This window comes from Centruroides sculpturatus, unplaced genomic scaffold (assembly GCF_000671375.1).
Source record: "Centruroides sculpturatus isolate CEXI.00-Female unplaced genomic scaffold, Cexi_2.0 scaffold1936, whole genome shotgun sequence".
Classification (NCBI taxonomy): domain Eukaryota; kingdom Metazoa; phylum Arthropoda; class Arachnida; order Scorpiones; family Buthidae; genus Centruroides; species Centruroides sculpturatus.
Window position 1 is genome coordinate 30,596 of NW_019386030.1, and position 16,821 is coordinate 47,416.

Here is a 16,821-nt window from a genome sequence, read left to right on the forward strand (position 1 = left end):
GAAGCTTGTGGAAAATTGGAAATTAGACATAGATGGTTTGGGCATATGGTTAGAAGAGTAGAGGATGAGTTAGTTCAATGAGTTATGGACATAGGAACTAAAAGAAGTATTGGTAGGCCAAATAAAAGTTGGGAATTAGCAGTTAGGAAAGATTTAAAAGAGTTAAGTGTGTAGATGGCTCAAAATGGATAATTTGGAGGATGAGCACATCAAAGCTCAACCCTCCTGTGAGAGGGAAAAGGAATGTGATGATGATTGTAGTAATAAGAAATTAAAAGTACTGTTTATTTTTACTGTACAATGTATGTGTTATGATATAAACTTCTACAAAACTTTCAATTAGATGAAGTTTTATATGAAATATTAATATTTTGTATAAAAGTTATTCTATGTAATTAAAACTTTTTCTTCTGTTGTTTCTGCATTCTGTTTTAATTAGATTAATGTTAGGGGAAGATGTTTATGCTTATCTTCACAAAAGCGATTGCAATCAGTATGGAGACATTTCAGGTAATGTATGTTGTAAGTATAAATACTACTTTCAAAATATTTCATTTGGTATTAAAATTTATTAACGGGATTTGTATTACTTTAAGTAAATTTGCTTGATGTTGACCAGTCTTGCTCCAACAATTATAAAAATAAAGAGATGGTTCTTTACCCTGGCACTTTTGATGTCGTTTTAATTGTAGATAATTGTGAAGTTTGTGTTGGGTGAGTAGAATTTTATACACATAAATTTATATCTAACAAGTAAGTACAGTATAACATAGTTTAGCAGATGTACTCAGAACCAAAGACTTTTTCCACTTAATTTTTTTAACAGATACTTAAAAACTAGTGGTTCTCTGTTTCAAGTGTCACAGACTTCTAACACCCCCACACCATGAAGGACTGTAGATCACTGGGTTGAGAAACATGGCCTAAATTATTGTATATTTTACAATACCCAATAATTTTATTTTGTAAAATATATATATATTTTACAAAATAAAATTATATATATATAATAGAAAAACCAATATTCAAAATAACCGAAGAAATTACCAAAAATATAAGATATTTTTATGGGATAACCAATTAACATAATTTGGCATTATCTATTTATAGAAGTGTTAATTACAATTCTGTACTAAATTTAATAATTAGAAATTAATGATTGAATAATTTAAAGTAATCTTGCATGGAGTGGTGTCTAAAACTGTAACTACCACAATTGCTATGAACTAAGCAGATATTATCAATTACACTATCTACACTCATCAAGCAGGAAGTTTGCTAATTTTTCCCCGATGTGTAACTCATTTTGATTCATTCTGCTTCTGTTATTCATTCCTTCAAAAGTCTCTGATCTTAATGCTTCCTTGCTTTATGTAAGGGAGAAAGACTTGTCACTCTATCAATGTTTGATGTGAAAAAATGTCAAGAGGAGTCTAAAAAAGGAACTGTAAAATTTCATTTGACCAGTTTAAGGACAGAAATTCTATGAAATGATAGAATCAAACATAAATATGAAATCTCTGGGACATATATGATTATTTTACTGCTCATTTAACAAAGAAGTTTTTAATCGATCATTCCGTTACTGGTTTCTGTGGATTATTTCAAAAAAACCTAAAGCTATTGGCACGGATTTAAGGGTGGTCTGAAGTCAATGGTTGTGACTGTGTGTTGTAGCATTAAATATTCACTTTACTTCTAATTATCAGTTTTATTTTTTAAAATTTGTCTTATATTTTTTGGAAGTTTTTAAACATAACCCACTTTGTAATTTTTACCCATCTACAGGTAATAGCAGTTTATATTATTTTAAAAGAAAAGGACTGAAGAGATGTCATTAAGACCCGAAATGCATTTCTTCCATTAATAAAGCCTATATCGATAACTGTTCGTTGTGTGATATGTTACTGAAAAAAAGCCAATAGCTTTAGGTTGTTTTGAAAGAAGTTTTTGAGAATAAGAAGGGTAGGAAATTTTTGTCAGTTGTCCATGGAAGAATCTTCATCAAGATAAAAGTATGTTAATAATTCTATTGCTGTTCCAGGACTGGATGTTTTGTCTGCCAAATTCAGTTTTTGCTTGTACTTGGAATGTATGTAACTCATATTAATGTACTGTACCATGCTACTGAGAAAGTATTACGTACTAGAGAGCCTTATATATATTATAGTAAATAATTGCACATCCAAACAAGCACACTGGATAAAAAGATTAGTCATCCTGTCAGAATATACCTAATAATTAGTGACATTCAGACCTCGTTGCACATTCAGATGATTTTCAGTCAACTGTGAACTACTATGCCATTTCTAGACCTGCTGGATGGTATGCTTTTACGCATCAACAAATTGGGCGACTTCGTTTATTTTATGTCAGTAGGTGTGATGACTCCCTCTTGCCACTTGGGAATGTCTGTCATACTATCTAGTCTGCCATATTGCAGACCCAGTTTGACATTCATGTTGCTTTTTGCCACTTCACGAGACAGAAATGACCTCAAAGACCACATCTGTGCTATTTATCTCTTGACAATTCTGTCCTGGCAACCAGTAATTACCTACTGTCTTTTCTGTTAGGGGTGACTAATTTTTAGTCCTGTATACTTAGATTCAAATGTTTTTGTTCATCTTCAAAGAATTAAATCTTTGTGAATCTGAAACTGCTGATTCTTTGGTTAAGATTATTTATATTCAAATAATACATTCTGCTAGATTACCCTTGTTTGAAGTAAATTTTAAAATACTTTTTTATAATGTAATTTTTATTATTATTTTATTAACTAATTCTCCAGAACCTCCTTTGATAACAATTTTGTGCATTTCTGATGTCATCGTCATAGCAAACACTGAGATTCCTTGTCAATTGTTAAGGAAATTATGAGAAGAAATCTTGGTAAAAAATGTGCAGTAGCAGATATGAGGATGTTCAGGTTTATGTTAGCTGATAGGATTAGGAACAAGCATATAATGGAGAATAGGATTTGGAGTGCATATAAGTGTATATAGTTTAGGAGTATGAGCACTAGAGAGAAGCTTGTGGAAAATTGGAAATTAGACATAGATGGTTTGGGCATATGGTTAGAAGAGTAGAGGATGAGTTAGTTCAATGAGTTATGGACATAGGAACTAAAAGAAGTATTGGTAGGCCAAATAAAAGTTGGGAATTAGCAGTTAGGAAAGATTTAAAAGAGTTAAGTGTGTAGATGGCTCAAAATGGATAATTTGGAGGATGAGCACATCAAAGCTCAACCCTCCTGTGAGAGGGAAAAGGAATGTGATGATGATTGTAGTAATAAGAAATTAAAAGTACTGTTTATTTTTACTGTACAATGTATGTGTTATGATATAAACTTCTACAAAACTTTCAATTAGATGAAGTTTTATATGAAATATTAATATTTTGTATAAAAGTTATTCTATGTAATTAAAACTTTTTCTTCTGTTGTTTCTGCATTCTGTTTTAATTAGATTAATGTTAGGGGAAGATGTTTATGCTTATCTTCACAAAAGCGATTGCAATCAGTATGGAGACATTTCAGGTAATGTATGTTGTAAGTATAAATACTACTTTCAAAATATTTCATTTGGTATTAAAATTTATTAACGGGATTTGTATTACTTTAAGTAAATTTGCTTGATGTTGACCAGTCTTGCTCCAACAATTATAAAAATAAAGAGATGGTTCTTTACCCTGGCACTTTTGATGTCGTTTTAATTGTAGATAATTGTGAAGTTTGTGTTGGGTGAGTAGAATTTTATACACATAAATTTATATCTAACAAGTAAGTACAGTATAACATAGTTTAGCAGATGTACTCAGAACCAAAGACTTTTTCCACTTAATTTTTTTAACAGATACTTAAAAACTAGTGGTTCTCTGTTTCAAGTGTCACAGACTTCTAACACCCCCACACCATGAAGGACTGTAGATCACTGGGTTGAGAAACATGGCCTAAATTATTGTATATTTTACAATACCCAATAATTTTATTTTGTAAAATATATATATATTTTACAAAATAAAATTATATATATATAATAGAAAAACCAATATTCAAAATAACCGAAGAAATTACCAAAAATATAAGATATTTTTATGGGATAACCAATTAACATAATTTGGCATTATCTATTTATAGAAGTGTTAATTACAATTCTGTACTAAATTTAATAATTAGAAATTAATGATTGAATAATTTAAAGTAATCTTGCATGGAGTGGTGTCTAAAACTGTAACTACCACAATTGCTATGAACTAAGCAGATATTATCAATTACACTATCTACACTCATCAAGCAGGAAGTTTGCTAATTTTTCCCCGATGTGTAACTCATTTTGATTCATTCTGCTTCTGTTATTCATTCCTTCAAAAGTCTCTGATCTTAATGCTTCCTTGCTTTATGTAAGGGAGAAAGACTTGTCACTCTATCAATGTTTGATGTGAAAAAATGTCAAGAGGAGTCTAAAAAAGGAACTGTAAAATTTCATTTGACCAGTTTAAGGACAGAAATTCTATGAAATGATAGAATCAAACATAAATATGAAATCTCTGGGACATATATGATTATTTTACTGCTCATTTAACAAAGAAGTTTTTAATCGATCATTCCGTTACTGGTTTCTGTGGATTATTTCAAAAAAACCTAAAGCTATTGGCACGGATTTAAGGGTGGTCTGAAGTCAATGGTTGTGACTGTGTGTTGTAGCATTAAATATTCACTTTACTTCTAATTATCAGTTTTATTTTTTAAAATTTGTCTTATATTTTTTGGAAGTTTTTAAACATAACCCACTTTGTAATTTTTACCCATCTACAGGTAATAGCAGTTTATATTATTTTAAAAGAAAAGGACTGAAGAGATGTCATTAAGACCCGAAATGCATTTCTTCCATTAATAAAGCCTATATCGATAACTGTTCGTTGTGTGATATGTTACTGAAAAAAAGCCAATAGCTTTAGGTTGTTTTGAAAGAAGTTTTTGAGAATAAGAAGGGTAGGAAATTTTTGTCAGTTGTCCATGGAAGAATCTTCATCAAGATAAAAGTATGTTAATAATTCTATTGCTGTTCCAGGACTGGATGTTTTGTCTGCCAAATTCAGTTTTTGCTTGTACTTGGAATGTATGTAACTCATATTAATGTACTGTACCATGCTACTGAGAAAGTATTACGTACTAGAGAGCCTTATATATATTATAGTAAATAATTGCACATCCAAACAAGCACACTGGATAAAAAGATTAGTCATCCTGTCAGAATATACCTAATAATTAGTGACATTCAGACCTCGTTGCACATTCAGATGATTTTCAGTCAACTGTGAACTACTATGCCATTTCTAGACCTGCTGGATGGTATGCTTTTACGCATCAACAAATTGGGCGACTTCGTTTATTTTATGTCAGTAGATGTGATGACTCCCTCTTGCCACTTGGGAATGTCTGTCATACTATCTAGTCTGCCATATTGCAGACCCAGTTTGACATTCATGTTGCTTTTTGCCACTTCACGAGACAGAAATGACCTCAAAGACCACATCTGTGCTATTTATCTCTTGACAATTCTGTCCTGGCAACCAGTAATTACCTACTGTCTTTTCTGTTAGGGGTGACTAATTTTTAGTCCTGTATACTTAGATTCAAATGTTTTTGTTCATCTTCAAAGAATTAAATCTTTGTGAATCTGAAACTGCTGATTCTTTGGTTAAGATTATTTATATTCAAATAATACATTCTGCTAGATTACCCTTGTTTGAAGTAAATTTTAAAATACTTTTTTATAATGTAATTTTAAATTAGTTATTTACTCATTTTAGTGCTTTAAAAAAAAATTTAAAGAACTTTTGACAGGAAAATATGCATGCAATTGTTATATTTAAAGTGAATGTTGCCACATATGAACATGAAAAATGGAAATATTTAACAAACAAGAACTGGTCATTCCATTTGTTGAATGACACATTTTTCATCATATGTAATATGAATTTCAAATAAAGAAAAACTTAATTGTTTTTTAAAATTTAATTTTTTATTTTTTCTTCTAATATTTATTCCAATTTTAATAATTTTTCAGTTCATCTAACGATCACAGAATTGCAGTTCTTAAAGAACTAGCCAAAATGGGAGTAATGCATGAAGTGCGTAAATTATATGTGGGAGATTTCTTATGGATTGCCAGGAAACGTAATTTGGTAAAGGAGAATTATGAAGAAGAATTAGTTTTGGATTATTTAGTAGAAAGGAAAAGAATGGATGATCTGGCAAGAAGTATAAAGGATGGACGATTTCGCGAGCAAAAAGTAAACATTTAAACATTTAACACTCGTTGAAGCAATTTTTTTATATGAATATATTACAAGAAATTGTTAAAATTCTTGCCATTGTTGATTCTATAAATATTTTTTTTTTTTTTTTCTTTAGTTTCGCATAAAAGAGACTGGCATTAAACATCCTATATATCTCGTGGAAGAGTACGGAACCAATCAGTACTTTGGTCTGCCTGATGCCTCTTTAAAACAAGCGATTGTTAATTGTCAGGTTTGTTTGGTTGAAAACTTCAATTTATTAATTACAATAATTTCAGTTTTAATAATAGAAGCATAATCTAAACTATAGTTTGAAAAATGTATGTACTGTATTATCTCTGAAGTAATGGCACATGTTTATACTTACGTTTACGGCACACAGTATAAATGGCAATACATTATACCTAAAATAACCTTGTTAGTCTTGAAAAAAACTGTTTCAAAAGCAGTTTTTTACTTCTAATTATCACATTTATGTCACCGATAGTTATTTTATCAATACCTTTCTTTACATTTAATTTACATTGAGACAACAGTGCAATGCCAAAACAAGCTGGCATGGATCAGAGCATGCTATATAAGTGAAGCAAGATGTGTGAAGCAAAACTAGTGATTTTACATATAGGAGCTGCCTCTCATTTGTGTGAAAATATGGTAAATATTTATAATTACACCTGGTTAAATTCACTGGACAATATTTCTATTTGATTCTTTTTCTCAAAGAGAGTTTACACTTTATAATCTTTTAGCAATTTGTGTTTGCTGTTTCAAAAATACCAAAATCTGTCATAAAACACTTTTAATTTTAATTTAGTGATATTAAATTGTGAACTTAAATTTTGTTTTCATCTTTATTAATTTGTTGTTGCAATCTTTTATTCATTTTCGTACCTGAAAATGACAATGTTACAGCACCAATCTTATGCTGGTTATTCATCTATAGAACCATGATAAAAATTTATTTGAAACACATGAAAATGCAATGATAGTTTATTAGATAATGATGTGTATATACAGGGATGGCCCAAGCTAAAAATAGGCAGTTGCCTAGAGTGCAGAAATTTAGGGATGCCACAACCAGCATCAGTGAAAGGAAAATATCTGTTGTTTTAATTATACATGTTATGTATACATTCAGATCATCACACATAGGTGTGTAAGCTATTAAATACATGAGGCGTCTAGTAGTAAAATGGGAAGGGAGCCAAAAACTCTCGGGCCAGCTTTGCACATATGCCAGTATAAATGAATGCAAGATTTTTTTTTTGCCAAAAATTTAGATTGACCTGTGGCACGAGTTGGCTCTCAGACACTCAATATACTGTCAATAGGCTATGCTACAAGCAATTTGAAAAAGTTTAAAGTTGCTTAACTTTAAACTTTTTCAAATTATGTTATTAATAACTCTATTGTACATCAGCTCTGTCAATAAAACTTTCAAGCTAAGGTCAACATCCAAAATATAATAATTGTTTACAAAAGTATTACTTGTTACATATGTGATAGAACACTACAATATGCCTTTGTTTACACTCTGTCATCAGCATCAATGAAGTATGTTAATTTATACTGATTATATTAATTTTGTGATAATACAGGGTTCAAGATTAGACTTGTAAACCCTTTCATAAATCCATTGGGATGCTAGGACCTGCTCACTGGGTCACTGGATGGCATTTCAGGAGGGCTAATAGTCATTTAGTGGGGAGAGTCGCAGGTATGTTTGATTGGTATTCGTTTAACAAAAGAACAGACAAATGGATTAGCAAACAATAAGTAGAATTTAATAGACATAGTTTATTTTGTTTTGTAATTATCATATCTACTAAATATACCTATAAATAGCATGCCTATTGAGAGAGAGAGAGTTTACAATAATATATATAATAATACCTCTGATACAGAGATGGATGATGGAAAGCCAGAGTGAGACTATATACTCTTTATGGCATCCATACTTTCATGTGGCAGTGTTCATTCCTCTCTCAACTGCTGCCTTCCTCTATGGTAGTTACTGGATTATTGTCAGCTGCCCTGAGATTACAATTTCTTTCCCTTTTATTCCAAATTCCTCTCCAATTGGGTTTTAGTATTCATAACATCTGATGGGATATTATTTCTGATGCAAATAGACAGATGTTCCTCAGAGATGTGTGATAACATCTCTCCCAAAGGAAGTTTCACTTCCCTTCCCACGAATTTAACAGAAATGTGTTAAATTTGGCATCAATTTATATTTTAACAAATTCTTAATAAAATTCAATTATTCTGGATTCTCACAATTTCAATGTTAAAAAACGTACACCAGTTATAAGTTTTAGTTGAAATGTTTGCAGCAACTGGCTAGAGTTTAAGCATGACGATTGTTAGAAGTGCCAATTCACATATTTAACCCAAAATTGTAAAATAATAATAATCTCAGCTTTAAATGTATTTTACATGTCTGTCTACTTCTAGTCATTACATGCAAGTCTGATGATTTTTTTTTTTTTCCTCTCAAAATTCAATTTACCAAAGTTGTAGTTACTTATATTTTTCAAATCCAAAATATAAACGTTTTGAATAAATATCAGTAGGAATTTTAAAACAGGTTGATACCATACCAAATTTTCCAGAATTATTTATATGTGAAATTACCAAATGGAGCAATTGTCTCTTCTCCAAAATGTAAAAAAATGCCCACAACTCTAAAGCTGGAGATATGTTAGCATATAAAGTATTCCGTTAAGACAAGTGTAATTTTTTACAAATGTTGCCTAAACAACATAAGTATATGATGTAACAGTATATTTCATGACAGATGTACTGTAGAAAGAAAGTACAGGGTGGGCAAAAAGTTTGTAAAAACTTTTAAACATTCATAAAATTGGGAGAATTATCAGAATGAAATGGAGTTTGCATGGTAAGTAATGTCAGTACAGGTGGTTTTGTAGACAGGAAAAATTTTTCAAAAATCACCAAAAGGGGACATTGACATACAAAAGACAACAATAGACTACAAACTATAATGAAAATGACTGTCAACGTGTTTATTAGACAAGTAAATGTTCAACACTGCCTCCACCAAAGGAATAACACAATTTAGCTAAGTAACTTTACCTGCAACTGCAACATGTGGCAGGTCCAGTTGGATAGATGTCTCGTAGTGAATGGCATTTTTCAATTCCAACAATACAGAAGGACCCGATCAAAACACTTGGAAATTTAAGTAACCCCACAACCAGAAATTGCATTGAGTCATTTTCATTGTAGTTTGCGGGTCTATTAGTTGTCATCTTTTGTATATCAATGCCACCTATTGGCAATTTTTGGAACTAATTTTCCCATCATCGACAAAAGCCACAATGCCAACATACACGTAATGCAAACCACATTTCATTTCAATATTACTTCCATTTTTTGCTTTAACTTTTTATGGAGTTTTGCCAACATTCTTGGACATCCCATTAGCACATATTGACATATGGTACTTTTAACTCTGCTTCTACACTGCACATTTTCAAATTGCTCGGTATCCGAAGAAATTTGTTTTCCGCATTTTCCATTAATATTTAGTATTGTGTTTGTTTCTACTTGCGGACCGAACCATCATTCAAAATTCTAATGTAAAAATCTAACAAATCAGTCCTTTCATAATTAAAATGTAATCTACAGCTTTTCGAATTTCAGGTGTAAAATTCTCCCAGAAAGTTTCCAATTGCTCTTCCATTTAATGTAACAAAACCAAAAAAATTTGAATTTTTTTTCAGGTGGTGGATGGATTCTTAATAACAAAGACTAAAAATGCCAAATCTACAGTCGACTACCTGACGACCATGACGCGATATTTGCAATGTTTCTACAATGTAGGTATTGTTTCTTAAATTTAACTCTCATTATTTTCAGAACACAGATCGTCTTCAAAACAAACAATTTCTTTTGTATGAAAGATAGAATGTTGCCAGAATTTTTTTTATTATAAAATTTGTCTCTACTCTCAAAATTAAATTGATTTAATTATAATTATTAAACTTTTTTTAATGAAATAATCTTAAAAGTTATAACTTTTTTGTGTGAAGTTTAAATAAGCAATTGAATATTGGGGAATTTGGTTAAGTAATGGAATTATGAGTAAATTCCATTACCGTGGTGTGTGCTTGGAAGTGTGGCAATGATTGGGTCAAAATACATAATTTAATCCTTTGAGTGATGCTTATGTATTGTGTGGAACCAAATTCTAGATTATTAAGCTTAATATAGCTTATTTACTGTTTTTTGGTTTGGGACGACAAACAGCGTTTTCCGTTTCGCATCAGAAGAATTTTGACCTGAAAAGATCTTCTGTATTGCAATGAATGCAACCAATTTACATTGACATAAATTTTCATCATATTGTCTATTAAATTACTGTCATGCCATTATCCTACCAATGGAACTATGCTAAAGAAACATGGAAACACACAAAGTGAATAGTGAAATAAGTAAACATGTTCCATCAATGTAAAATTCTTCAAATCTCTTAACCTGACCACATTACAAATGATGAAGTTCTATACAGCTGACTTGGTTTTAAGTTTTATTTGTGTGACCGGAGGGTCTGCACCACATCAAGATGACACCAGTATGTCGGAATCGACATACGATCATGATAGCGATCTCATTCTCGCGCAAGCGGTTACATATAGAAGGCAGTTGGATCTGAATGGAGGAGACACGAGAGAAAGAGACAATGCATTTAAGGAAGTGCACCAAACCCAAATTAAACAATAACAATTATCCGTTTATTTAGCTAATTATACAAAGATTAATATTTAAAGTAAAGGTTGCGTCTACAATTTAACAAATTCTCATTCTACATTGAGAGAGAGCTTACATCTAGATAAGTTGTATAGATACCTTCAATACTGGATTTATGGAGCTCGCGGTTAGATGAAGTCACTTTTTTCAAGCATTCTTTTCAAGAAGTTATTTTTAAGAGTTCTTTTTTCTGAAGGAGTCAGTCTAAAGGAATCACTTATTCAAGGTGTTTACTCTAGACGGAGGAGAATCCAGGAGATATCCAAACGAGGGGCAACTCAGCGAGATGAACTTCTGGCGACAATGACATTGATCGTCCTCCATCCCTCCCTTTTATTGGGGGGGTTTTTTTGTGTTTCCTCTTGTCCTTTTTTGGAAATGTTATAGGTCATGGCCAATAGATGAATTTAGGTGAAAGTTACAGATGACACATTCTGAAGATGTGTCGCCCTTTGAAGGAAGTGAATGTGGTGGAAAACACATCATATCCTTCCATCTTTTATTAATTGTTGGGAAAAAATTTTTAGTATAATTTTCTTGCGTTAATATAAAATTTAAATGTTAATTTTCTTTTAATTAATAAAAAAGTTATAATCAATAATAAAATCTGAGCTCTCACATTTGTATAGGGCAATGCAAAATGTGGGCGATCTGCTGAGGGGATGCCTTCCGGGAGGTCTTTTTTTGTGGGAAAATGGCCTCTATTTAGATGTTACTAACATGAAGAAAATCCAGAAAACTTCAGTCAGTCTATTGCAAGTTATGAATCCTCCACAGCCAACTACGGTGTTCAGCTGTTTTATCCACTCTGCCACCAATGAGCCAAAGGTATCTGTTGCGGTGCAAAGATTGCATACCTTCTAATGAAAAACAAGGAGGAAGTCAAGCAAGATTGGGCAATGTTCCGAGATGATCTTTGAAATATCGAGTTGAATGATGCAATTTCTATTGTGAATGCTCATAGGTGACAGAGAACTCTCATTGCCAAATATGCTCGATCATACATTTGCATCTAAGTAACATTTAAACTTGGTACTAGAATATGAGCATTTACTCATAAAAATTAAAAGTGTTGGTTTGGTTATTTGAAATAAATGATAAAAAACATATGTTGTGTGCCATCTTATATCCTCCACTACACCCATGGCTAGTCCAAGCTGTAACTCCACTAGGCTACTGCCTAGTGTAGCCTTAGTTAAAAGGAAATATTTATCAATTATTTTAATTAGACATTTATACCTCTAGAGCCACTGCACATAGGTGAGCAGTGGCTCTAGAGGTAATGGCTCTAGCACTGTACATAGGACATCTATTAGTAAAAGGGGAGGGTGCCTAAACTCTTGGGATGGCCCTAGCTACACTTCCGTATTTCTATAATGGAAATTTAGGAAACTTCTCACAAAAAAATTAGTTAATTAGTCTTTAATTATTTCTGTTAACCAAATGTTCTTTACTTGCATGTATTTAAAAAACCCATTGTTTAATTGAAAATTCAATAGGAATTTACCAATTATAGGAGAAAGAATTGACGTGCTGTGATAGAGAAGAGTACATTAATTCAGCAAAAGATTCCAACCGTTTCTTGACTTTCAAAGAATTTAACTCGTCTGCTGTCAAAAAAAAGGTAAGTTTTGGATCTGCCCATTATGGTCAATCATCCAAAATAATCGAGGTGGGAAGTCAGCTTTGGTGTTTGTTCATAAGAAAAATTTCATTTTTTGATCAAAGAAAGAAAAATTCCCCTAAGGCATAGTTAATCAATTTAAAAAATTTAAATGCATTTGAGTTTGTTGTTTTGAAAAACAATCCGGCAATCATTATCAATTCTTTTGTATCAATCCGCTCGTGTATTGGTTTCTATAGAATGGCTTAATAATTTATGGATCCTTGCAAGTCATTTGGCTGAGAGCCAACTAATCCCAGGAGAGTTGCTAGGTTATGACCTGGCATCTCTCCTCGGCATTGGTTGCATAAATATAGTAAAATGTGGCACACTGGAATGCATGCAATCCCAACTTTTAAAGTTGGGATTGCATGCTTTCTTTTAAAGTTTTAAATAAGATTGTGATAAAAATTTAGAAAACATTTATGCATTTTTAAATGCCAATTTTCCAAATATTATAATTTTCAGTTTCTGATACTGAGATGTTAGACCAGTGGTTCCCAAACTTTTTGATTTTCAGCACCCTTGCTAAATCCAGATTTTCCCAAGGCACCCTATGTCAAATTCTAATAAGTACAATTTGCAAAGTAGCCAATATTTTTTAAATTAAGTAAAATTATAAAAATTTTATAACATTTCGTGGAGCCCCTGTGAGGAAGCTGCGGTGCCTTAGGGCACTGTGGCAAACACTTTGGGAACCGCTGTGTTAAACAATGACTGGACTATTCAAAATCATTAAATTTTGGTGTGGGCTTAACCTATTAAAACAGACACTTGCAAAAATAGCCCAGGACAACTCCCCAATAGCCAAATGCTACCATAGTAACAAACTCCAAATAGAGATTCAACTATGAAACGAAGAACAAAAATATTTCGACCTTCTTTGAAATATTTTTGCTCTTTGTTTCAATGTAACTGCACAGCAGTATTTTTTGTCTGAAGAAACACGTATGTCACATGTCTTGCTTACCAGAAAATGTAGAATGCCCTCTACACTGGAATTTTACTCGCATGCTTAAATCCCCATTTTCAATAACTTAGATTGTCTGAGGAGTCTGTGGACCATTTTTGTTCCACAGACTCCTTCTCAGAATAATGTTTTTACATGCATAAAATAAAATTACAAAAAAAAAAGTTATTAAAATACAAAACGAAATATTACTATATAAGTGCTTCTTTCATAGCACAATAATTAACAATACTATACATTCCATGGCCCCCAGATTTAATTTGCCATTTTTCGGCTTCGACACTTTCATAACAAGATGGTGTAGGTCCTTGGTCTCTATCTTAGGCACTTCTTTAACAATTATATTGGAATTAACATGCCCCATTTGTTCCAAATTTTATCTCTGTTGCTTCCTTTTCAAATTCATCTTTACATTATATAACAAATTAGACAAACCAAGTAACAACATACATCTTCAGATGACCAAGCTCTACAGAATATATTAGACAATAATGGACAAATTCAATCTACAATGGCATCAATACTGTATATATTTGTTCTGTTGTATGTGCTAAAGACTTGGCACTTTTTGGCCTACCTAGACCCTTGTGCTACAAAAAACCCCAATTCCAACCAACAAACCAAGTAAATACTAGACATTGAGATGTTTTTGTAAAAGTCCCGAAGTGTTATGCTCAAGAAGAGAATGTAAGAAAATAACTACCTATGCAGTAACATTTTAAGTCAGACATCAATTACGATCCACATTCTTATCTATTAAAGTACAACAGAATTGTGGAAGAACTGATGACTTGTTACTTTACATTTAGGCTACCTGGCAGTGCCTATAGACTATAAAAAGTGCATCTTACATTATACAAGAAGCTTCAAACTCTATGATTTGACATTAAATTGGCACTCTGAAGTGACTCTGGTCACACTCTGGCTAACTTGGTCTCAAAACTGAGGAATGTGATCGACATATGCCAAACAAATAACTACATACTGTAAACTTAGCTTCACAGGACAATGGACAAATATCGTTCACTAGTTTCTTTTATATTTGCATAATAGCCTATTGTTTGTCAGTAATGAAATTTGGGGCCTCCTTGGGGATTAGGAAAGGGACAACCTGAACAAAAAGGGTGTTTGCACCCCCAATGTATTGAAACCCCTTAGCCCATCTGTAGACTTTGTTGTCATTGCAACCATTGTCCATTTTATAGTTTATTTGAAGACATATCCCTCACGTAATCTAATCAAATTAGTAAGGGGTGATGATCAAAAGAAAATTCTAGCATGTGTTCACAGCAAAAGCAGTCTACATTAACTTAACACAAACGATACTTTTACATTGATTAGTACTTGTGTTTTCTGCTAAACATCACAAATGTGGCCTGCTTGTTAGTAATACAAACTAACAGTTAAATTACAACTATGTGCTCTTTCAATGTAGAAGCTTTTATAGGGCCCCTATCAATGGAAACAAAAAAAGACAATTTGAATAACATAATTTAATATGGAAAATTTCACTCAAATGATTAGCATTCTGTCATTTTCTGTCTCTGTTTTAAGGCAATATCCTTAAATTATAACTTGTGTATTGTTTGTTATGCAACTATACGAAAGCATTAGCAGTTTCACTTCTTGCTGCTGTGCCACACGTGTGCATTGTTTGTAAGAGTAGTGAAAAGATGATAAATTGTTTTGGGTGTTTTTGCAGCAATTGGTACTGAAAGAGATGTTCGCCAAACACCTCATACAGATAGGTGGCATCTCACCCGACAAAGCCTATGCCCTGGTCCAGATGTATCCCACGCCAAACCGGTAAGCATGAGTCTCTACTTCTTTTTGTCTACTTTTGTTGAAGTCTTTTCCTAATGTCCTATCCACAGATTGATAGAAGCATACCAAAAGACGTCTGAAGGAGAGAGACTTCTGTCGGAAATCATCTACGGCCGCAGTCGTAGGTAAGTGTCGATTTTCCCTCAACTTCCAGTTTCTGTTCTCATCTATTTTTGGCCTGGCAGAAAAATCGGACCCAAGATCAGCCAAATCGTCTTCCAGCTCTACGGTGATCTCTGTCCCCGTTTCTCTTGGTTGGCTCCTCAAATAGAAGAAAACAAGAAAGATAATCCTTCTTCGTCTCAGGAGCAATAGTTATCAGATGAGAAAGAAAAATGGACATTGGAAAACAAAGATTTGCTGAAGTATCAACAAGTCTTTATTGTAAGTCTCCTTGGCTAATTCTTAAACTGACCTCGAAAAGAAAATAATGTATGTTACAGCAGAAATGCCATCTTTCTTCATTGTAACCATTCTCATTATAGAGGTCTGATTCTACTTGGGTTTTGGTGGTGGTGAAAATGTAGAACTGTTCTATGGAAAACAGTGGCATTTGCAGCCAGTTAGAGATGCTAATTTAGAACTGTTACAGTCCACTCAATTGATTAAATGCAAGATACACATCCAATGTCAGAATAATCTATTATCATTTTATTGACTATTGGAATGGTGTGACCAACCACTAGAATGGCATTGATATGCATGTCATATGTGAAAAAGAACAACATTATACTATATATTTTTTTAATGAAAATCTTATATTTTAAAATAAAAAATGCTACTAAACATAGTTATATACAGTGGAACCTTGCTTAACGAACATAATTCATTCCAGAATCTTACTCGTAATGCGAAACAATTTTTCCCATATAAATTAATGTAAAATATGATAATGTGTTCCATGCCAAAAAAATACAACATACATTGTTAAGGAGCATGAATCATCATAATTTCTTCTAGAATGGAATAAACCAACCTGTAATGCAAATTTGATTTTTAGAAAACAAAAAAAAATCGCAGTTAATATGTTTGATAAAGACGCCAATAGATATGCCAAATTCTTGGGCAGAACATCATTGGAATCATGCTCAATGTTCCAAATGCCATTGTCAAACTTCTAGGCTTACGAGATGGCAGCACTCAACATTCATGTTTTAGAGACAAAAACGTTGGCTGCAACCTCTCTATTAGAAATTAATTAATTTGACTAGAGGTAGGCAGTTATGCTGCCGTCTCATATTAAAATTTAATAATTATAAATAAATAATTTTTAATTTAGACATTT

The 16,821-nt window shown here is 32.2% G+C and overlaps 1 protein-coding gene across 2 annotated transcripts in view; it reads left to right on the forward strand.

Annotated features, from left to right (window-relative positions):
* Positions 1 to 16,164, forward strand: part of LOC111613208 (crossover junction endonuclease MUS81-like) — a 41,438-nt gene extending 25,274 nt beyond the window's left edge. Inside the window, exons 10-18 of one of the 2 annotated variants that reach the window (XM_023354557.1) lie at positions 440 to 522; positions 597 to 714; positions 6,072 to 6,297; positions 6,419 to 6,535; positions 10,053 to 10,148; positions 12,596 to 12,703; positions 15,415 to 15,518; positions 15,587 to 15,661; positions 15,722 to 16,164. In XM_023354557.1, coding sequence (XP_023210325.1) covers positions 440 to 522; positions 597 to 714; positions 6,072 to 6,297; positions 6,419 to 6,535; positions 10,053 to 10,148; positions 12,596 to 12,703; positions 15,415 to 15,518; positions 15,587 to 15,661; positions 15,722 to 15,851 — 1,057 coding nt within the window. In that variant the 3' untranslated portion in view covers positions 15,852 to 16,164. Of the gene's footprint in view, positions 1 to 439; positions 523 to 596; positions 715 to 6,071; positions 6,298 to 6,418; positions 6,536 to 10,052; positions 10,149 to 12,595; positions 12,704 to 15,412; positions 15,519 to 15,586; positions 15,662 to 15,721 lie in introns of those variants that run through there. The other variant, XM_023354558.1, reaches the window with a different exon arrangement.
* Positions 16,165 to 16,821: the final 657 nt, after the last annotated feature.